Below are 22,859 nucleotides of genomic sequence, written 5' to 3'. Positions count from 1 at the left end.
AAGAAAAGAAAACAAAGATAAAAGAATTAAAGTTTTGATTTTGGGCCAGGCACATAAGGACTCCAAAAATCGGACCAAAATCACTCCATGCCCAGGCCCAATCTAGTCTCTAACCCGGCCTGCCCCAATGGAATCAAAACGACGTCGTTTTGGCGTCGAGCAATCCCAGCCGTCTAGGATACTTAGATCAACGGCCAGGAACTAGGGATCACTTAACATATAAGTGTCCGAACGCCCCTAACCCCCCTCTCTCAGAACCCCCTGTCATCATCTCTCATGACCCCGCCCTGAACCACCGCCTGCCGCCGCCGGAAATCGCCTACGGCGGCAGCCGGCGTCCAAACCTTCCCAAACTTACACCACTCAAGCACCTCACCCTCCTCTTCTCAAATCTGAGCCCTGTTTCCCTCAAATCCCACCAGGTCTGCTCAAATAACTCGAACCCTAACTGAGCCGCCCTAATTTTCCACCGCCGTTAATGGCGGCGCCGGCGTCCAAACCCCACCCCATGAACACCATAGACTCACCATTCCCTCATCCCTAATCTCCAACCGGGTTTCCTCGAATCTCCTTATATCTGCTCGAATTTCAAATCTTAGGACGAGCAGAACCCTAAAATTCGATTGGGTTCGAGCTTGGCCAATTTCTTGCGTCCAGTATTGGATTTGAGTCCTGAAATAACATTTTCATTTGTTTTGGTAAAGAACGAACGATTATGTTATTCCGGGGCTCGAATCGAGTTTCCAGTGTCCGGTCTAGGCTCCTTAGGTAATGTTTTCTTAGTTTTTCTTTCCATTATTTTCTTTTTATCTCTTCTCGATTAATCAATTTAGGATTTGGTTGTCTTTTTGAATTCAGTATAGGCATTTTTCTGTTATCTGATTATCTTTTCTTTTAATACATAATAATAATTAGCTTACATGTTTTCCAAGTCCTGTTTAGATTTCCTCATGTGCGGTATTCTGAAATTTGCTTTCCTCATCTTGTCAATTTGATCATTAATCTTGCCTGAGCATGTGTTTGGTTTTGTTTTTGTTAATTGATTCTGTCTAGGTATTGTTTGATCCTTATTTTTGTTAGTATGTGATTCGTTAGTTTTTGGTTATTTTAATTCAGTCCGGTGTGGGTTTAATCAGTAAGTGTCATGGGTTAATTCATTTAGTTCATTTAGTCATTAGGCTTAGATTAGTTGTTTAGTTTTATTGAATGCTAGTAATTTCAGGGGGTCTCCAGGGGTATTTTGGGCACCCAAAATGGTTAGTTTGTTAAAGCTTGGTAATTCTAGAACTCGAATAAGGGTAGTATAGGTATTGTATAAGTAGAAGAACACCCTAGGACCTTCTAGAATAGGACTTTAGTGAAGATTTCAGCAAACTTAGGGCAGTAACTTGAGAGACAAGCTAAAAATTGAAGGTCTAGTGGATGAAATCTGAAACTAAAAGAAGGAAAAAATGTGAGTGCCATCTAGAACATTCTACCCCATTTCTTGCCTATAAAAGGCAGCCCCAATACCTTCATGAACAAGTTTTTCAGCCTCCAATTTCCCCCAAAAAACATTTCATAGCTTCCATTAGCTGAGAATTTGAATTTCAAATCCAAATCTTAGATCTAGTTCTTCAAAAAACAACAAAAAATCTTCAAAAATTCAAAAAAAAAAAAACTGTTCCATTGAAAACTTTAGGTTAATCTCGATTTCTAGTTATTGATTCACATCTTCTAGTTCAATGTCTGTTTGCGGAAGTTTCAGAGGTTCACTGGGTTGATTTCGAGTGATTTTGGGTTTAATTAAGCTGGTTTTGGTTGAGTTTTGGACTGCTGAAAGTTTCAGAAGTATTCTGGGTGCATTTTCGAGTCAATTTGGTGTTATTCAAGCTGTTTTGATGGGGTTTTGTGCCTGATTTGGTGTGAAACGTTTACTGGGTCATTTGAGACTATTTCTGGGTTAAAATTGCTGCTGAGTTTTTTTTGAACTTGTTCCTGTTTGCTGCTGGTGTGAACTCTGATTTGCTGAACTGCTGCTGACCTCCTCGTTCTTCTTGTTCTATTTCAAATTCCAGGTACATACCTTGAACCAGTTGTGGTGTAGCTCAAATTGAAAAATGGAATGAGAACTATACACGAACGTTTGCTGCTCAATATTCATTTAGTGCTAACAATTTGGTAGATGTAGTTACTTAGCGTAATCGTAGTTGCTTAGTGTAATTGTAGCTCTGTTTCATATTTGGATAAACGAACAAACTGTCTGGACTGTACTGATTCTCAATTCGTCTCATGCTTTTATAATTGTAGTTAGAACTGCTAGATTCAAAGCATGCTTAGGTTTGATATCAATGTTAGTAAGTATTAAGTGGAAAATAGGAGTTAATCGTGGTTTTTATATAGTTCTCATATTTGAATGCGTCCTCAGTGGATTGTAGTAGAGATTTAGATGATTTGAACATTTCATAATTTGTATTAATTGGACTGTGTGAACTGCATCTGTATAATCCACTTCAGTGTACACATTTAACCAAGTATGCACATAATTCTATAGGTTAGTCTGAATTCTAGTGTGATAGGTGTTGCGTCTATTGTTCAACAAACTTTGGCTACATTAGTTTGATCATTGAGCTCACTAATTGATTGTAGGACTTCCTTAGTTTAGATCTGATCAGAATACAAATTAGAATTAAATTGACATTGTTGAATTGATTGAAGTTGAAATTACCTTCAGTTGTTACTTAAACCTATGAATCCAATTGGTGCAAGCTCAACCATGGATATTGAGCTGACCCAAGGATCCTGGGCTTAACAGCCCGTCCAGTGGTTTTAGGGCTCTCGGTGTCACTGACGCCTGGGCCGATTTTGTTTTTAATGAATCTTCCAATTTGGGCCTGTCATGAAGCCCAAGGCTGGTTAGCCGCTCACGAAGTGAAAATTCTGGTTATTTCTATTGGTCCAGATTTGAAAGCAAGTACACTAAAGATTCTTATTCTTTTTAATTGTGGATGTAGTTTAGATAAGCTTTGGACCCGTTGACTAAAATCTTTTTAGAGATAATCTCTTAATAGATAACCGTAGTCTCTTTTGAGACTGGCCTTTTAATAAAAACGAGATGAGCCTCGCCGAACAAACATATAAATTGCGGGACCCTCATTAATTGCTTTATTAAAAATATTTTAGCAATTCGGGACGTGTCATTTAGCGAATTTTCGTGGCCTCCAACAAAGTTAACAAGACGCTAGCCACTTTAGGCGCGTTTTTTTTTAATAATTTTACCTTCTTAACTACGGGTGTGCATTTCATGCGACCCAAATCCAAATCCCAAAATGTTGAATAAGAGGTGTCAAGGATCCGGGTGCATTTCATGTGACGTGATCCAAAAACACGCTCTTAAACGGCGTTCACTTTCTTAACATTTATTTAATTAAAAGCGGTTAAACAATTCTAAAATTGTAATAGGATAACATGTATTAAAATCAGACTTTAGCCAAATATAGCAGTTGAGCGACCGTGCTAGAACCACGGAACTCGGGAGTGCCTAACCCCTTCTCTCGGGTTAACAGAATTCCTTACCCGGATTTCTGGTTCGCGACTGTTAAACAGAGTCAAACCTTTTCCTCGATTCGGGATTCAATCCAGAGACTTGGGACACCATAAATCTCCCAAGTGGCGACTCTGAACTTCTTAATAAAATGAATCCCGTTTCGATTGTCCTTTAATTGGAAAAACTCCTTCATTATACCCTTCGCGGGGTGTAGTAAAGAAAAAGGAGGCGTGACAACTATATACTCCTATAGTATATTAGTATACCATAACGGTATACTGTTTTTAAACTATAATATTATAGTGTTGCACTATAGCTATATACTCCTACAACATATTGTATACCGTAGCAGTATATTGTAGCTGTGTTCTTCTTCGATTTTCAACTAAAAATATCGATCTCAATCACCTCGAATCAGCTCCAAACGCTATCAAATTTCAGTATGAACTTCCGGAAGGTACTATAAGCAATATTTAACACACCCACTTTGAATCAAACAAGAAATCTTCAAAAATAAAATTGAGCTTCAAGCCCAACAATGGTGGATATTCAAATACACATAAAAATTTAGATCTGGGAAGCTTACTCGAAGATACTATAAGCAATATTTTATAGCATCCACGTCAAATCAAATAATAAATCTTCATAATAATAATAATAATAATAATAATAATATATTTTTGTGCTCTCCAAGTTCATATATTTTTATAACTTTATGTATTATTTAATAAATATTATATTATATTATTTTTAATTAGTATTATTATGATAAGATATAAAACATATTAGGAAATATGGTGCATTTAAAAGATACAACAAAGGTGCATATGAATCTGACAATATGAAGTTTCATGCTAAGCAATGGCAAAGATATGAATGGGTAGAGCGGGTAAAATAAATGTGCCGCATAGGTATAAATTGTAATAGAAATGAACATGGGTAGATACGGGTACATATTTTGTCTTTTGTGGATATATAACCCAAACAAATCAAGTTATGAGTTTCAAGCTTCAAGGTCCTTCAATGGTGGATTTAAATTTTTGTACAACAAATCTCCATAAACCAGCATCAAAGGTACAATCTACACATCAAAGAACAATAACTAACGAATTTCAACAGTAAAACACTATAAAAATCAGATCTGGCATTTTTAACTCATTCATATAGAGTTTCAAAAATTGATCTGTTCTTCCTATGATCTAGTTTTTGAATTGTGCCCTGTATTTTAGTGTTGAAAACTTGTTTGCATTGCTAAAACTTCAAACAAGCTCACGCCTGATGATAGGCTATAATTACGTATTTTAGTCGATTATTACACTCTAATTTACTGCACTTTAATTGAGTTTGAGCTTTAATCGCTAGTGTTTTGCACTAATTGTATGTTTTATGCCTTGTAGGAGTGATTTCGAGCTATATAGATGTTATGGAATGAATTCAAGTGATTTGGAGCTTTAAAGTTTGAGTAAAAGTTCAAGGAATTAAGCCGGGATCGTGTTTGGGGGTCAACGGATGATAGTTAGAGCGAACGAAGACTCCAGTAGGCAGATTGTGCACTATCTAGTAAAATAGACATAACTTTTTGCTCAGAACTCCATTTTAGCTCCACAATATATGGCTGGAAAGCTAACTCAAAGGGCTACAACTTTCATGTTTTACGTTTTTCCAAATTCGGAACGGAACAGGGTAAAAAATGCCTAGATGCGCGGCCGCGCTAGTTTTAGCGCGCCCAGAAACAGAAAGTCAGCCAATTAGCGCGCCCAGATGCGCGGTCAAATGCGCTGCAGCACTAGTTAAGCCCGGGAAAAGTGTCCTTTTTCACATTGGAGAAGGGATAATTGTTTGGGCCCAACCCTACTTGGTATATATACATAGGAGAACGTTTTTTAGAGCAATTTTTGACCAAGGAAGAGCACAGAGCCGCCGTGGAGGCCGGGTTTCATCTTTTCTTTCTCCAAACTTAGTCTTTTTATGTTTCTTTGTATGATTTGTTGTTTTGCTACCATGTCTATGTGGAGCTAAACTTCACGTTCTAGGGTTGTGGTTCTTTCATGACTATTGTTATTCGAATATTGATTTTGATTGCTTAGTTTATCATATTGGTTTATTTATTCAATCCTGCACTTAATTATTTGATTGCTTGATCACCAATTGAATACTATCTACGAATTTAGAATTGAACTCGAAAGTGGGAATTCTAGATTGCATATAGGATTGAGTAGAGCAAGTTCTTGAACCTGGGCCTCGGGGAACGGATTCGCGGTTAGGATAGACATATACCTAATTGCCTTGCTTGGTTAATTTACAGGAATTATAAATGCGTTCTTGTTGATTCTAACTCCATAGACATATAGGCGTTAGGTTAGCTTGAATAGGCAAGTAAGAACTCGACATATTCTTATGAGCAATATTAACCATGTCAACCAATAAACTAGATAAATTAGTTAGTCAATTCAATTGAAGAATACAATAGGAATGTTAGATAGCCCATAACCCTAGATCGTTTTCATTACATTGATATCATAAAAATCTGCTCTTTCTCTGTCCAAAGTTCATTATTTGTTTTTGTTTATTTTAATTAGTTTAGAATCACATATTTCTAGTTTTAATTCTTGTATAGATAATTAGGATAGTCTAATTTAGTTAATAGTTAATCACAAATCCTCGTGGGATCGACATCCGACTTTTAGTCACTTTATTACTTGACGACCGCGTGCGCTTGCATGTGCGTTTGGCCGCAACAACGCCCTGTATGTGTGTCGAAGGATAGATATGACACATCCTATGGCTGTGACAAACTGCAACATAGATATGGAGAGCTTGATTTCTGATCAGAATAGGAGCATAGAAACTCTTGCCATAACGACTCTGCTTAAGACCGGCAATGAATCAAGTGTTGATCGTCTCTCTTTTCTGTTTGTTCCCAATCTTATTATACTCACAAGGAACGGTGAATTAGCGGGTAAGTAGTTTGGGGCGCATGGGTAGGAGTAATAAATAGTTTGGTCTGGGCATTAAAGGGTAAATGGTTTGAAATTAATGGGTATAAAATGAGATTTTCCCTAGTTATTTCACTTATTTCCATCTAAGTCCATCTCAAAATTCAAGGCCCAAAGTCAAAAATATTAGTGTCTTTTATTTTAAACTTAACCTATAAAATATATTTATATATTTAAAATTAACAGTACGGTTCGGTATTTTTTCGGTATTTTTTATAAAATAAAAAAACTACCCTAATATTCGGTACGATTATAAATCTTTATTAAAACCTTCGGTTTTATTAAAAAAATCTAATAATCGGTTCGGTTAGGTTAGGTTCGGTTCGGTCGGTTTTCAAAATTATTTTGACACCCCTAATAACAACGACTACACCAAATCGATCGTATCATAAAGCGATACTTTTGGACGGATATAATAAAATTTAGGACCCGTTTGACCATAGATTTTGCCAAAATAAATTTGGGTTTTATCTGAAACACATGTTTGCCCATAGATTTTGCCTACATTTTAGCAAAATCCCAAATCCCAAATCCCAAATCCCAAAACCAGCTCAATTTAGGCCAAAATATCACTATTCTATTTTCTAAAAATTGCCCCAAATTTTTATATTTTATAAAAGAGCCCACCATTTATTATTTTATAATAATGTTGCTTCGTCTTCTCGGTCATCTGATAGTGTATCATGTAGTTCATTATAAAAATGATAATTTTGTACCAAATTTATTTATGTTCATGACTATGGTTTGCGATAATATAATAAATATTATTGATAATGGTACTGTTGGGTATTGTGATAGTTTTTAGAACTTGTGGGTATAAGTCATGTTTCATGTTTTTTCAAAATAAATTTGGGAAATATATTTTGAAAATTGATGTCCAAACACATTTTTATCTTCAAACCACAAAGTTAACCCAAATTAGATTTTTTCAAAATAAATTTGAGAATATGTGGAAATAACAATCAAAACAAAGTGGTCTCTACAAACCCAAGTGAAAGATCCTTTCTCATAACTCACATTATTACCCTTCTCCCACATCTTCAAAAACCCCTCTTCCCTCTCTTCATCTCTTAACCTCCGTTCACTTTTCCTAAACCCTAGCGCTCTCTCTCTCATTCGCTCCGCAACATTTCTCTTATAATATTATCTCATATTGTGTTTAACCTCCAATGGCGGAAGCTACTGATGATTCCAACGATATCGAGAAACTGTACGAGTTCGGCGAACGGCTCAACGAGGCCAAAGACAAGTCTCAAGTCAGTAATCTCTTATCTTCAGTTTAATTTTCGCTTTTTGTTGTTTCTGCTAGGGTTTCTGGAATCTTCCATTACACATATTTTGATTATTTAGTTTTGTGAATTGCTTGCTCATGTCTGTCTCAAGCCAGTAGTTTCTCAACTTCAGTGTTTATTTTTTGCTTTTTGTTTTCTGTTAGGGTTTCCGGAAGCTTCCATTACACTTTATTTGATTATTTAGTTTTTGTGAATTGTTTGCTTCGATTGAAAACAGCATAGGCAGGAATATGAGGGCATTATTGCGGCAGCAAATGGCAGTGGAAAGGCCAAGCAGTTAGCTGCGCAGCTTATTCCGAAGTTCTTCAAGTTTTTTCCTCAGTTAGCGGAGCAAGCTATTGAGCAGCAATGGTATTTGTGCGAAGACGAAGAGCTTGGGGTTAGTATTCAACCCATACTTACCATTAACCTCTTATAGAATGTTGCTTACCATTTATTTTAGGTTACTAATCAATGCTATTAAATGGAATTACATGCGATTACATTTTAAAGTGACCTTATTGCTTAAGTAATATAGAATTTAAACTCCTATGACATAGCCTTGAGGTGCCCAGACCCTTTAAATGTATAAAACCCTTTGGGGGTGTTGGACTAATTTAAAAACGATTATTCATATCTCAAGTAGAAGTTATTAGATGGAACTCTTTCATTTATTAACTAGAAGATATTATTTACTCTGTTCCAAAATCAACTCCAAATCATGCGAGTAGTCGTCAGATCTGCTAAGGGACATACGTGGCGTACATATTTAGCCAGCTTTGTTGGGTGGCTTGCCCAAGAACAATAACTATAATAAAGTGATAGTAAAACATAATTTGAAATCATAATTCAACATTCATCATCTTTCCAAGTTTCATAAAAGCCAGTTTAGGCTCCTTAGGACATAACCATAATTGTAAATCCATTTTATTATATTGGGAGTACCATTATGACACTGACATTTACCACCATGTGACCAACATGGCTTACCCCACTACACATTGTGTAAGTGGATAAAACATGATACACACCCAATATGTGTGGTTTCCAGAGATACTCATCCCTATCTATAATACGAACACCCATCTCAGTAACCCAAGGTAACTCCCAAAGCATTTATAACTAGAAGTTAGTATAAGTTATTACATGGAACTCTTTGATTTTCTAACTAGAAGGTACTAATTACTCTGTTATAGATCAACTCCAAATCATCCGAGTAGCCATCAGACATATAAAGAGACATACCTAGCGTATGTATTTAGCCAGCTTTGTTCTGTGGCTTACCCAGAAAAATAACTGTGATGGTGTGATGGCAATAATGTGGTTGTGTCCTCATTGTTATATAGTAGAAATTGTCAAAAAATAGTTGTTATTGGTAGCTTATTAGTGAAGAATTGGGAATATTTTAGAACTAGGTTTGACTTTTACGTGTGTTGTCTAATAAATTTTGTATTTTCTTTATTGACTACCAGGTCCGTGTACAAGCGATCCGTGGACTTCCGCTTTTCTGCAAAGATACACCTGAGCATTTGTCTAAAATTTTGGACATTCTTGGCCCGCTCCTCGTGGCAGGTAAATTTTGTGCTCAATGCCTTGGGACTTGGTTGGTTCATATCATTTGCTCATATTGATACAGTTTATACCAATTATGTCAGGTGAAAATGTAGAGCGTGATGCTGTACACAAGGCTCTTATGACCTTGTTACGTCAGGATGTGAAGAGTGAGTTTCTGCTCCTGAAGTTTAGCCATTAAATCACCTCTCCCCGAAACTATAGAAGTCCAAGAGTTTCATGGTCAATAATTTATCTTCCACTTACATCTGTTATTACTTATTAGTAACATTATAAAGGTTTCTAGTGTCTAGTGTGATTATTCATCACAACTATCCTTACTTTTTTATTAGATGGAATTCTCAATGTTGATGTTGTTGTTAACGAATTAACATTAGTAGTCATTACAATGTCTACTAGACCTACAATTACTTCTAATCTTACTACTTTACACGGGAAAAAAAATGAGAAGCTACAATAACATCTAATCCTATCAGATCAGGCCCAGCATGGTTGTCTGAATGGCAAACTCCTTGGTCATAGGGTTTTCTTCAAATTGACACAAGATATCCCTAGAGGACAGAAGATGCCTGAACTGTGTGACTGAAACTGGTCTTTGAAAAAATAGGAAGTGCTGAATGTGTAGACAAGTCTAATAATCTCAGGAATGTCACTGACTGTTGCTTGTTTCACTACTATGAAACCTAAAATATTTACAATCGTATTTATTACTGTCTTGACTTATGAAATCAATCAATCAATCACCTCTACGCATCAATCCTAAACAAGACTACATAGTTGGCGTCAACAGTATGAATTTCTCTTTGACCATTTTACTATATTCGGGCCTTTATAAAACATATTTCATAAGTCATATACACAAAAAATATAAAAGCTACTTCCGATGCTCTGAAATGGCTGTAATATTTTGTGTTTGTGGATTCTAGAGCCGTCAATATGGGTTTGGCCTGTTGGGCCAGCCCGGCCCAACACGTGATTTAGCAGGATTCGGCTAGAATTTTTGGAGCCCATCTAAAAACGAGGTTTTTAAGCCCGCCCGAGTAAGCCTGTGGCCCCTGAGGCTTCATTGAGGCCCTCCCGGCCCGGCCCGTGGGCCTAATAAAATATTTATTTAAAATAAATAAAAAATAAAAAGTATACCGCCTCTAGAGATGGAAAGTCAGAATTGGATCTTTACTTAGAGGAACCAAAACTTGATCTTGAGAAATTTCAAGAGATGGATCATGAATGTTGTCATGTATTGGAAGGACCATTCTAGAAAATACAATGATGGCGCATGATGTACTTACTATTCCTATTAGCATTGTAGCATCAGAATCAACATTTAGCATTGGTGGCGTGTTTTACAAAGTACAGAAGTTGCATTTATTATGAAAATGTCTAAATACTTATTACTACTCGAAATTGGCTGCACAGCTTTTCCCAAACTCAAACTGGAAATATTTTTTTATGTGAATTTGAATATTATTAGTTTTTAAAATTTAATTATTCTAAATTATTAACTAATTAATATTGCATATGAATTGTAAATGATGATGAAAGTGAAGATGTTAAGACAACCTTGTCATAAAGTGGATTCAAATGTGTTTGATGAAGATGATGTGTTGGATATCTCATAAGCGTCATGGACGTTCTCTTGAATAGTTTGTTTTGAGTTTTGACTTTTAGTGAATAAAATATAGTTTTGTCTTTTACTTTTGTAGTGTTTATTGTGATGCATTGGAACTATATAAAAAGTTATTAAGTTTTGCGAAATTTTTCCAATAAGATATTTTTTAATTTTTAAATAATTATCTTTTTTAGGTCAGAACTTAAAGAAAAAATATAAAATTATATTTAAAAAAATGATGGGCCGGGCCATGGGGGCCCGTGGCCCACATAGGGCTGGGGTGGGTTGGCCAATTATAAGGCCCATCAAAATGGTGGGCTAGCCCAGCCTAGCCTAGCCCAGCCCATCAATTGCTAAAGCCTACGTGGGTTGGGCTAGCCCGGCCCGGCCCATATTGACCGCTCTAGTGGATTCACATAAAATCATGTAATGTAGAGATGGACTCTTAAATAGGAATTTCGTGTTGTATGAATAAGAAAAATCTAACTCTTGGAATTCTTAGTCATAGCATAATTATTTTGATAAGTAATTATGGCATAATTATTAAGAGTACTCTACACAGAATTCTTAATTATTCTCTTGGCTAATAAAGTTTTTCTTTTTTCACGAGTAAAATGAATTTCCTCTTGGATATTATATTTATTAAGTATATTTTGTACAATATTCTCAATAGTTCACTTAACTTTTAACATGCTCCTTCTAACTCAAGATGGTGAAACAAATTATGTTTACTGAATACATAAAAAATAAATAGAATACTCCCTCCGTTTCAATTTAGATGACATAGTTTGACTCGTCACAGAGTTTAATAAAAAAGAAGAAGACTTTTGAAACTTTTTGTCTTAAAAGCTTAAGGGGTAAAAGCTTTGTGGGGCCATGACATTTGTGTGGTTATAAAAGCTTCTCATTAAGTGTAAAATTGGTAAAATGAAGAGTTTAAAGTTGAATTATTTCCAAATTTAGAAATGTGAACAGACTATAAAGGAAAGTACCTCATCTAATTTGAAACGGAGGGAGTAATAAATAGACGTACCTGTGTAGTGAATAATCACCAAACGAAAACCACCAGGGAGTTCTTTATGATTTGGGAAAAAAACTGTGGGGCATTGGCATCTGTGAGGGTTCACGGATTTGATTAATATAACAGGCGCGGTCATTGTTGTCTTTTCCTTTTTAGGGAATTATTGAGTTGCTTAGGTAGTGTGGTACTGCTGGTGGATGACATTACTGTGAAATGAAGTGTGGTTTCATCATAAAGGCCTTTTTATTATCTCGGTGTTAGCGCTGGCAATCTAGGTGGCTCGTGCTGTGAGGGCAGACTTGATGGGTTGGCTGCCTTTTCTCCTGAGTGACTTTCTTTGTGTGTGTGGTGTGGGGGAGTGGGAGGATGTTATGCATTCTCAGTAGCTTAGTTGAGTTCTTAATGTTAAGATTAATATATTCTTGAACTGTTTTACATGCAAAGGATTTCACTATTTTAGTCTCTCATATACCATATCCTTCTTTCTTCCTTTCTTGCTTTCCTTTTCTTCTTCTTGCCCTTCCTGAGCCAAGGGTCTATTGGAAACAGCCTCTCTACCTGCATTAGGTAGGGGTAAGGTCTGCGTACAGACTACCCTCCCCAGACCCCACCTGTTGGGATCATACTGGGTTTGTTGGTGTTGTATATACCATACCAAAGAATGAGGTGAGTACAATTCCATCTTGGTGATTCTGTTTGGTAATTTAATACACCTGCAATTTGGGTGCAGTACCCTTTTTCCTGGTTTCCTTTTGACATCGGCTTTTTTCACATCTTTCCTTGCACAAGGATGATAGTTACTGTGCTGCCTTGATACTAAGCTACCATGCTATGGAAAATGGTTATATTATTGGTTTTCTGGTACTCACACTATATTAATGGATGCTTTATAGATATTATGTTTGCATTTATTCTCTAGGTCAGGTGTTTGAAATCATGCAATTCACATTGGTTATCCTGCTTACGATTTGGTTGCACTTGTCTATTGCAGCCTCTTTAACTGCTCTGTTTAAGCATATTGGAAGCATCGAGGATCGGAGTGCTGAGGATCTTAGCACTTGGGAAAGCATTCGTGAAAAAACTCTGTTATTTCTTAGAGATAAGGTGTTTCTCTACTCTTGAAGTATTTTCTCAAGGAAAAGGAAAATGAACTCTTCCCATTTGATTTATGCTGGCAGTCAACTGACTAAGAAGGGATGAATTTAACACGGTGACTGCAAAATGTCTTTGTTGTCCACATGATCATGGATTTCCAGTTCATTTGACTTGGACTAACTGCATATATCTTTTCAGAAGTGTCTATTGATGAACTCCATAATTTTGTGGCTGATCATTGCTATAATGAATCCCATTATTTTGCAGGTGTTCCCTCTTAAGATGGAGCTCCTAAAGCCAGAGGAGGTGCAGAAGCATATAACTACTTTGGTAAAGCAGGTATGGATTGGTATCATGTTGAATTTTCTCAAAGAAGTTCTCTTTCAAATTCCCAGTTTCTTTTATATCAATTTTCTTTTTAAAATTTAGGGCTAAAGATACCAATCCACGTCAGATGATTCTATTATCGGTATCTGTGGGTTTTAACTGTCCTTGCTCTTGTTAACCAATCCAAAAAATTGATGTTTTGTAGAATTTGCAAGATGTAACGGCTGCTGAATTTAAAATGTTCATGGACTTTTTGAAAAGCTTGAGCTTATTTGGCCGTGATGCTCCTGCAGAGCGTATTCAGGAGCTTGTTGAGATTATTGAAGGTCAGGCTGATCTTGATGCTCAATTTAATGTAAGTGATTTAGTTCCTTTCCTTTGTTGGGAGGCAACCCTAGTTTTGTATGGTTGTTATGTTATTGGTGTTAAGCAACACTTCATTACCATGGCTATGCTTGGGTGATCACTGCTTCGACTAATGCAATCTTATAACTGCATTTTTACTGATAAATTTTTTATAGCTGCACTACTGTTCCCCGTTAAGGCTCAGGATTTTACTCAATTTGTGCTCAATTCTGAGTTCTGCTTGCTTTTGTGCATTTCCTCTTCAGAATCTTGAGGGTACACCCAGTCATTAAAGGTCAATGCTTCTAGGATCTGAGAGAGTCTACTTGAATTTTGCACTGAATATGTTTCCAGGCCTTTTAGAAGGTAGAAGTAAAAGAGATTTGTATGGTTAAACAAAGAGTCTTTGTTAATTCTAATCCAAAGTGCTTTCTGGGAAACTATTTGATCAGAAAGGTCAGTAACGTACCATTTCTTTGAAGATCTCCAGTACAGGGGTATAGTCTTGGTACTACTTTACATAGTATTTACAGATGGTATTTCAGTGGTTTTATGAAGACCTAAGGTTAGCTTTTGATATCTTACTGCCATAGGTATCTGATGGAGTTCATGTCCACAGTTTCCTTTGCATTCACTGCAACCTTCCCTTTTAACAAAACTCAGAAAAACTGATACCTGCTGCCTTTGGAATATGCATCTAAGTGCTTGTTTACCTTTCTGGTAGGTGTCGGATGCTGATCATATCGAGAGGTACATATTATGCCTTTCAATGGCACTTCCCTTTTTCAAGGTGTGTACTATTTTCCCTTAAGTTGTCCAATGAATAGTACTTTTGCAGTAGTCATTGACTTCACATTCATTTGTCTTTAGAGGGGTGCATCGGCCATTAAGTTTCTCAACTATCTGAACAAGCAAATCGTGCCTGTTTTTGACAAGGTAACCCTTATGGATTCCTATATTAGTTTCTTCATGCAGTGAGTGCATTTTACGCACTTACAGTTAGGTAACGTGCAATTACTTTATAGTACTAATGCAAATGTTTCTGCTGCAAGCTTTATTTTATGTTTTTTCCTGATTTTATGCATTGATGCAGTAGAAACATTTGTTTCTTGTTATTATGGCTAGAATGCGTAAGATCCATTACTCTTCTGTATACGGTGAAGGGTCGCTTATCAACAGTTACTAGGTTGGATTTTGGACACCTTATAGATTAATGTAGCAAATTATTTTGTTTGCTGCTAAGGAGGGCTTGTTTTGGATGAGAATTAAGCAGTGTTGAAGTGTCGAAATAGAAGAGACAAGTACCAGGTGGTCTATTTTTGGATTGATGAGCAGTTATGATTTTTGAAGAGAAGGGAACTAGGCTAAAAGCAATTCCAGGAATCATGTAGTCGTTGATTCCTGAGGCATCTTATTTATGTTTAGAACTTCATTATACAATTTTTTGATTAGGCCAACTGCATCATACAATTTGAAACAGCAACTTTTACAAAAAACCTATATCGATTGGACTAATTGACTGAGGAGATTTGTTGCTGGTATCTTCAGGTTGGAAACATCTGTTTCTTTCCCAAAAAGCATAGAAATATCCATAAGTGTCCCTATGAAGCTACTTTTAAGCTTAGACGAATGCAATAGCTTGACCCGGTTACAGTGATGAAATATAGTATTCTAGAAATTAATGAAGTACCACTACTGCTGGGAAGTTCCAGAATCACAATTGTCGGAGAAAAGAAAAGAAAAACACAACGGAATTAGGACTACAAAAGAATTAATTTTCTTTTTGGACTAAAGTGACTAGGCCGGAATCAGTATATATTGTAAGTAGCCATTGCATGCATAATTTGTTATTGTGGTTTGGCAGAATCTTATGATTTGATGCAATTTCTTAGCAAGTGTCCAACTATTGTCGGATTTTTTTTATCTCAATAAGATAATACACTTGAATCTTGATTAAATTAGGTTTTGGCACTCCAAACTAATTAATTCTTTGATTTTGGTGCGTACTACCATCTATGATATTATTTATTGGAGGAAATTTTGAATTCCATACTATACTAGCAGAAGGCTTAGTTTATGACCCGTGCTTTCAAAAGCGCAAAGAAGCAACGAGGTCCATGAAATTCAAAGCGAAAAGCGAGAGGTGAAGCGCACACTTCTTTTAAGTGAAGCGCACTGTTTACGGAAAATAGAATTATAATACATATATGAATTTAGTACTATAGTAGTCAATTTCAATTAAATTGACTAATCTCAACTACAATAATGCTGATGTTAATCCAACTCAAAGTTGAGATTTGAAGAATCGACTGTTTCTCATTAGAATAACTTTGTGCGTCATTTGAAACTTGCATTTTTTCTCAAGCGCAATGCATCATCCCTGAAACGGTGACCCTTAACTTCGCATCGATTCATTGCTTTAACAAAGTGATAGCTTTTAATAACCCTGGTTCTGACTTGATCCGATAGAGTCAGCACACAATTATATCTCAAAGAAATGGTGCTCGTAACATGTTAAATATAACAATCCTGATTACAGAATCAGAGATTCAGAGTAGTCAAAAGCGAGAAGTGCTAAAAAGTGCTAAGGTCTTTTAGAGCTTTAAATGCAAAGCGCAAGTAAAGTGTGGGCTTTAGCCAAGAAAAGCGCCAATGAAGAAAAAATAGAAATAGAAATGTAATGCAAGAAAAAGTAACTATAAACACAACAATGATTTTTTGGACAAAAGAATAGAAAAGGCTTTATATATATATATATATATATATATATATACTATATTAAAAGCACTAAGGCCTTAGTGAAATGTTAGATCGCCTTTTTTACCTTTTAAAAATAGAGTTCACACTAGATAAAATAGCCATTTAAGTATTTCCTAATATTTAAGACTCGAAAATTTGTCGAAATTGGTTATTAAATCTTTCCTTATTTAAACTAAATACCTAAAATTTAGGACTTTAAATTTGATTAAAATTATACCTTAACTAAATTTTTAAAAAGTCAATTATTTGGAATGTCAGTACAAAAGTTTTAGACGTTCTTTGAAGTATTTCAGCAATTAAGTGACATCCTAATGACACTCTAATTGTATTATGATGAACAAAATAATTTTTTAACATCAATGAGTAATTTTTTAAGAATAATTTTACTTCATTTAGTATTTACAACAACTTACCTTATCAAAAATTCTAATTATGTGGTAAGTTATGTGAGACTAAAAGTAAAAACTACTAAATATATAAGAGAATATTATTTCACTTTTCTATTAATTTTGGCTTCTTCAATCACTCTAAGACTTATAAAATCACAAAACTTCAACGCAAAATTGATCTACATTTTTAATATTTTAAAATAACTTTCATATTGGCAATATCATTGTTTAGTTAGTACTTTTCTAATATTTAGGACGTTATCAACTAAAATTTTGATTATTAAATCTTTTTTATTTAAACTATATAGGAAATCCTAATATGTGGGAATGTAATCACAATAAGATAAATTATATAAGTTGAGTAAGTTAATTTTCACAAGAATTCATAATTTTAGGAATTTTATTTCACCCGGAACAACAATAGTCCGGGTGATATTATAAGTCTTCCACTTTAAAATACCAATATACGAAAACTTTAAGGAAAATTGTACTGAAATCATACTTAGGAGCTCGCGATTATTTTCATATTGCTAAAATTTTAATATTTAAGGTTGGTAATGTTGAAAATATTAGCTATTTAAGCTATTCTTTTTTAAGAAAATGTTAATAAAATATTTTTTAAAGTGTTGTCATAGTAGTTTCTTATAGTGTCGATAAATCCATCTAGCGGATAGATATTGCATGTAATGCAGAAAAAGTATCAAACTAGGAATATGTGGCTAACTGATATTAGCAATTACTATTGTGTTAAAGGATGTAACAACATATATTAGCAAGTATCATCTCTTATCATGATAGTAATCGAATCAACCTAGAAAGGATGACATGAAAACCAAATCTATCCCTAACGAATGTCCAAACAATAAGGCATTTTTAGAGAAGAGATCTTTTATTGAGTTAGATAAATGTGATTCGTGTTCCTGATTTTTTCCCAGTAGTTTGGATTTTTAAATTTTTGTTGATAATTCAAACACTTTTGTGCATAATATCTATGTAACTTGTATTTATTGATATGAAATACAGCGCAACATGCCTACTCTAAGACTACTATATGTTGTACCCTTAAATACAGAAATCATGAGTGAAGGTGAACATACTTTAGACGAGGGTGGAAAAACTATAACTAAGCTATATGTATGCTGTTGTGCCCTTAAAGACAACCCATTGGTGAAGGTGCATATGCCTTAGCACCTTGATGCGTAGTTGCCTACACTCTGAGCGAGGAGGAGCGCACAACCCGGCTTCAGGGCTTAGGCATGCTTTTAGCGAGCCTTTAACAACACTTTAACTACACTTCTCCGAGTTTGAGTTTCTTTTTTTTTTTTTTTGGTTTTTTACCACTCTTCGCTGGTCCATATTTTATGATTAGGATTTTCAAGTTTTCAAGGGCAGTAATTTTTTTTTCAGCTTCCAGAAGAACGGAGATTGGACTTGCTAAAGAACCTTTCTGAATGCTCACTTTATGCAACAACTCAGGATTCTCGACAGCTGCTTCCATCATTAGTTCAGCTCTTAAAGGTTTAACTTTGAAGGTTTCATGAATATTGCATTTGGAACTTTAGAGTTGGGTAGATATGGAGATTCTATATGTGTTCCCATCACTTGCTGCTTATCCTTTTTCTCTTAAACATCAATGCTTCTATTTCTGGTTTAGTACATGAAAGTACAGGGAGAACACACAAATATATTCTTGCTCTTGCCATGTCTATTGCATAATTCATGAAGTACAAAAATTAGTGTAGCTTGTTTTTTGTGGTTGATTAGTGTCATAAGCTGTACTGCTGTTATTCAGTCTAGTTCATTGGATTTCCTATCAGCATTTGTTTTTAGCATATTATTGATCTTCTCTCTTCTAATTGACTTTTGTGCATACAACATAGTTTAGGTATGCTCTTACTAGTTTTGCTGTGTGTTTCCAGTCACTAGGATCCCCTATTGAAATGCTTTGAATCTCTTGCTGAAAATGACGTGTTTTCTCTCAGAAATACATGGTTCGAAGAAAGATTGAAGAAATTAACTACACGTGTATTGAGTGTTTGTTGTATACCTTTCACCATTTAGCTCACAAGGTAAGAAAGTTCCTTTCCGTCCATGGATAATATACCTGATGCATGGAGCCAACCTGCTTAATACTTCTTGATTTGGAATTTTATAGGCTCCAAACGCCACAAACAGTCTCTGTGGCTACAAGATTGTCACTGGACAACCATCAGATAGACTGGGGGAGGATTTCTCGGAGCAATATAAGGACTTTACTGAGAGGTGCTTCTACTTGTTCTTCTGTTCGTTCATGTTACAATCAAACTGTATAACCAATGCTTGCTATTTCCGAAGACATGATGCCAATTAATGATTAGATTATGTTTTTGATCAAGAAAATTCATTTTGAACTAAAAATGGGATGCCGGCTTCAATATCAATATTCTGGTTCATCTAGCCGAGTAGCGTCATTCCGCATCTCATTACGTTTTGTTTAACACAAGAAATATCAGACACCCCTTTCTTTTTCCCTTAAATATTGAATATGGTGAATTGTGTGTGTAAGGTAATTTTCATGCATCTTAAGTCTACTTTGCTAACCTGATGACAGGTGAATATCCTATGAGCACCACAAGTAGTCATGCAATAAGAGGGTTTACACCACTTCCAGAATTGAGAGAACTGAGGGCTTCTCTCTTTCCTTTCTTCCCCCTCTGAGTAATTGGCATGGGGGTGGGGGTGGGGGTGGATTTATCTGTCTTTATTGGGTTAACAAGAACTCAGGAAGAGGCTGTGGGTAGTATGGAGCATGCTCCTACTAGCCCAAGGAGAGGAGTTAAAGGAAAAGCTGGAGTTCTGTCATATTGTAGTTGTTGCTGGTCTTTGCTTTTAATCTTTTCAGGCTGACGTCCTTCATGTCGATGAAACAGGTTGAGCACGGTTGAGGATTTGGCTAGGGCTATGATCAAGAAATTAACCCAAGGAATGTCAGATCAAAACAAAGCAATGGCTGCTGCTAAAACAGAAGATGAAAAGGATGCAATTGTGGGTTTAACCTTCTCTCTCTCGCCCTATCCTCCCTTGTAACCAGTTTTTTTCTTCTGTTGGTGTGAACTTAGCTGTTTTCTGTGATCTGCAGAAGACGCAGAAGCAGAATGCTACCTTTACGCTTCGGGCTTGTAACAATATATTAGCAATGACCCAGGTAACGCCTGTTGATTTTGCACTTTTTGCTCTACAATCAGCATGCATACGTGTGACATCATATATATCACAGCCATTGCATACAAAAACACCAACTTTTATTGGAGATCAAAAAGTAAATTTATCATGGAAAGAAGTCGCGAAGCCATCGGGTCCTTCAACTGCTGCTGTTGCAGGGTATGTGGATTGTTGACTTTAGTCGTCGGTAGTATTTCTCATTGATGAAGATAGTAATGTCTAATTATATAATATTTTGGTCACAGTCAGAAGCGACCAGCTGCTACTACAAATGTGTCGAGCAATAATGCAACAAAAAAGGGTCGTGGAGCCGGTGGTATGCAGCACCAGCTGGTTAACAAGGCATTTGCAGGTATATATGATGCTGGAAGAAGCAGTGGAAGAGGAGGTAGGAGTTGGCGTGTTCGTGGAAGAAGAGGGTCTTACCGCTAACGTGCACGCTCCACTGTAACATTAATTACTTTCAGAACGATCAGGTGATCTTTTCCCTCGGTAGGATTTGGATATATCTTATAGAGACCCAGATGAGTTGTTTAGGCATCCAAGGAGAAGGCAGGTTTATTGACAGAGGTTCTGATTCTGTAGATTGCTTACTGATAGTACTTTATTTTCTTTATGTAACTTAAGTTTGTACTACGAACCTATTTAGTTGTTGCTATGAAATTATGGAATTTCTTATATTCGTTTTTACCGCATTAGTTTGGTTAAATCAATGCATTTTCATTGTTGGTATGATTTGGCAGCTCATCAAGAGGCACTGAAGGAAATTGAGAGATTAAGACAGATTCATGATGAACTGATTATGCCAAATATCTCAATGGTAAGATTCTTTCCCTTGTGTTCGGATTGGAGCAAAGCCCTGAACATTTGACACGCAAAGTCGGAACGAACACACTAATGGGCAGCCCGGTGAACAAAGCATTCCGCGTTCATGCTGAGTCCGGGGAAGAGTCGCACGCCTAGGTTGTAGCGACAAACATCTGATAGATCGAAAGCAAAGTGTCCTGGGTGTGTGCCTTTGCTGGAATGTTCTTCAGGTTGTTGTGTTCTTCGCTAAGCTATTGATTAGTTTTGCAATGAGCGCGGAGGTTTTTGGCTTACAGATAATAAGGGAAAAAAAGAGAAAAAAAACTCATTCGGGGTTCAGTGGAATTAGAATTTCTACCGTGGCAATAAGCCTTTACAAGAAAATACACATGACTTCACACCATAATAAGAAATGACCCATGTTTTTAAGTTTTACTCGACCTAACCTATATTGTACATATTTTGAAAATACTAGCTCTTGCAAATTTAAAATCTGTGTTCTTACAACCATTGCTTCTAAAAGTTATGGAGTTAAATCTGTGTTCTCACAACCATTGTTTTCATTGTCTCTTCTTTTCACATCTTTTACATATGCTTCAAGGGGTCGTCGCCATTATTGCTTCTCCCCCTATGTCACATGGTTGCCATGTAAAAAAATTGAAGAGTAGAAGTCTACCATTGAAGGTCATTCAAAGCTTTGCTTTCAAAAATAGGACTTTTTGAGTTTGTTAGTTCTTTGGATTGGGTGTTGTTCCAATAGATTGAAAATATCAAAAGGAGTTCAAAACTTAAATTTAAAGTGATTTGGAGTAGAATGGAGCAAGATTTGAGTTAAATTTCAGAAAAGACGCAAGGAAGAAGATGAAGTCAATTTTAGCTGTAACATCACTTTTACTCATAAGGAGTTAGTCACTAAAATCTCAGCTTTCTCTCTCTAAGCTCTCGGCGCATGTTATGCTAACGTACGCCGTCTGAGAAGCAACCATGGCGAGAAAGCAAGGACGACCTAAACGAGAGCCACTCGTGACGGTCGACGGAGCCATCAGTGCAACAATAATTGCAGATACTCTAGCTAAGGGATCCATACAGCAAGTAACAACACCAATCAGACACCAATTTCGTCTAATTCTCAGAAATTAGCTTCACCTAGGAATGCTAAGGGACCGGCAAGAAGGATAGATCTCAGTGCAGTGGAGATGAATGTGTCTTCATCTTCGTGTAAAGGCACTCCAGTAGGTACAACTACGGAGATTACTCAGGATAGGGAGGAAGTAGTAGCAGCTGAGCTGAATGTCAATGGAACAGTAACAACAGAGCTAAAGGATGAGACAAAAGTACATGCAGAAACACCGGAGCTGGGGAAAACATGGGCAAATCTGTTTGCTGGCAACAGATCCTCAGAAAATGGTATGGTATTATCATATATCCCACCGGAAATTGTTGATGGTAATATTGTGGTAAAAGTAGATAAGGAAGAAATTGAGTCGCCAAATAAAAAATGGGAATGTGCCCTAATTATTTATATAATTGGGGATACACCAAGGTACAAATTCATGGAGAGATATATAGCTCATGCTTGGAGTAGAGTGAGTATTCCAGATCTGTATTTACACGAAGAAGGATACTACATAGCAAAGTTTGATACACTTGGGGATTTGAAAGACATACTCTATGGAGGACCATACACTATTAATGGAAGACCAATGATATTGAAACAGTGGACTCAAGATTTTGACATTAAGGCAGAATTTTTGATGGAGATTCCTTGGTGGATCAGCTTTCCTAATTTGCCTACGAGCTACTGGGGTAACAAAACACTAAGTAAACTAGCAAGTGCTATTGGGAAACCACTCTTTGCTGATGAATGTACTGCTAAGAAGACACGTATATCATATGCTAGGATTTTGGTGGAAGCTAATGTGACAAAAAAGCTTCCAACA

The 22,859-nt window shown here is 36.1% G+C and overlaps 1 protein-coding gene across 1 annotated transcript; it reads left to right on the top strand.

Annotated features, from left to right (window-relative positions):
* Positions 7,521 to 20,794, top strand: LOC109230723 (apoptosis inhibitor 5-like protein API5). The gene is made up of 16 exons (XM_019396130.1): positions 7,521 to 7,778; positions 8,032 to 8,193; positions 9,266 to 9,365; positions 9,449 to 9,514; positions 12,987 to 13,099; positions 13,358 to 13,429; positions 13,623 to 13,772; positions 14,487 to 14,552; positions 14,633 to 14,698; positions 18,319 to 18,429; positions 18,894 to 18,980; positions 19,067 to 19,173; positions 19,821 to 19,935; positions 20,030 to 20,095; positions 20,168 to 20,271; positions 20,358 to 20,794. The coding sequence occupies exons 1-16, from the start codon at positions 7,692 to 7,694 to the stop codon at positions 20,542 to 20,544; spliced, it is 1,659 nt and encodes a 552-aa protein (XP_019251675.1). The 5' UTR covers positions 7,521 to 7,691; the 3' UTR covers positions 20,545 to 20,794.

Source organism: Nicotiana attenuata, chromosome 8, assembly GCF_001879085.1.
Source record: "Nicotiana attenuata strain UT chromosome 8, NIATTr2, whole genome shotgun sequence".
Taxonomy (NCBI): Eukaryota; Viridiplantae; Streptophyta; class Magnoliopsida; order Solanales; family Solanaceae; genus Nicotiana; species Nicotiana attenuata.
Note: the sequence above shows the minus strand (reverse complement) of the source record. Positions and strands in the feature narration are given on the sequence as shown.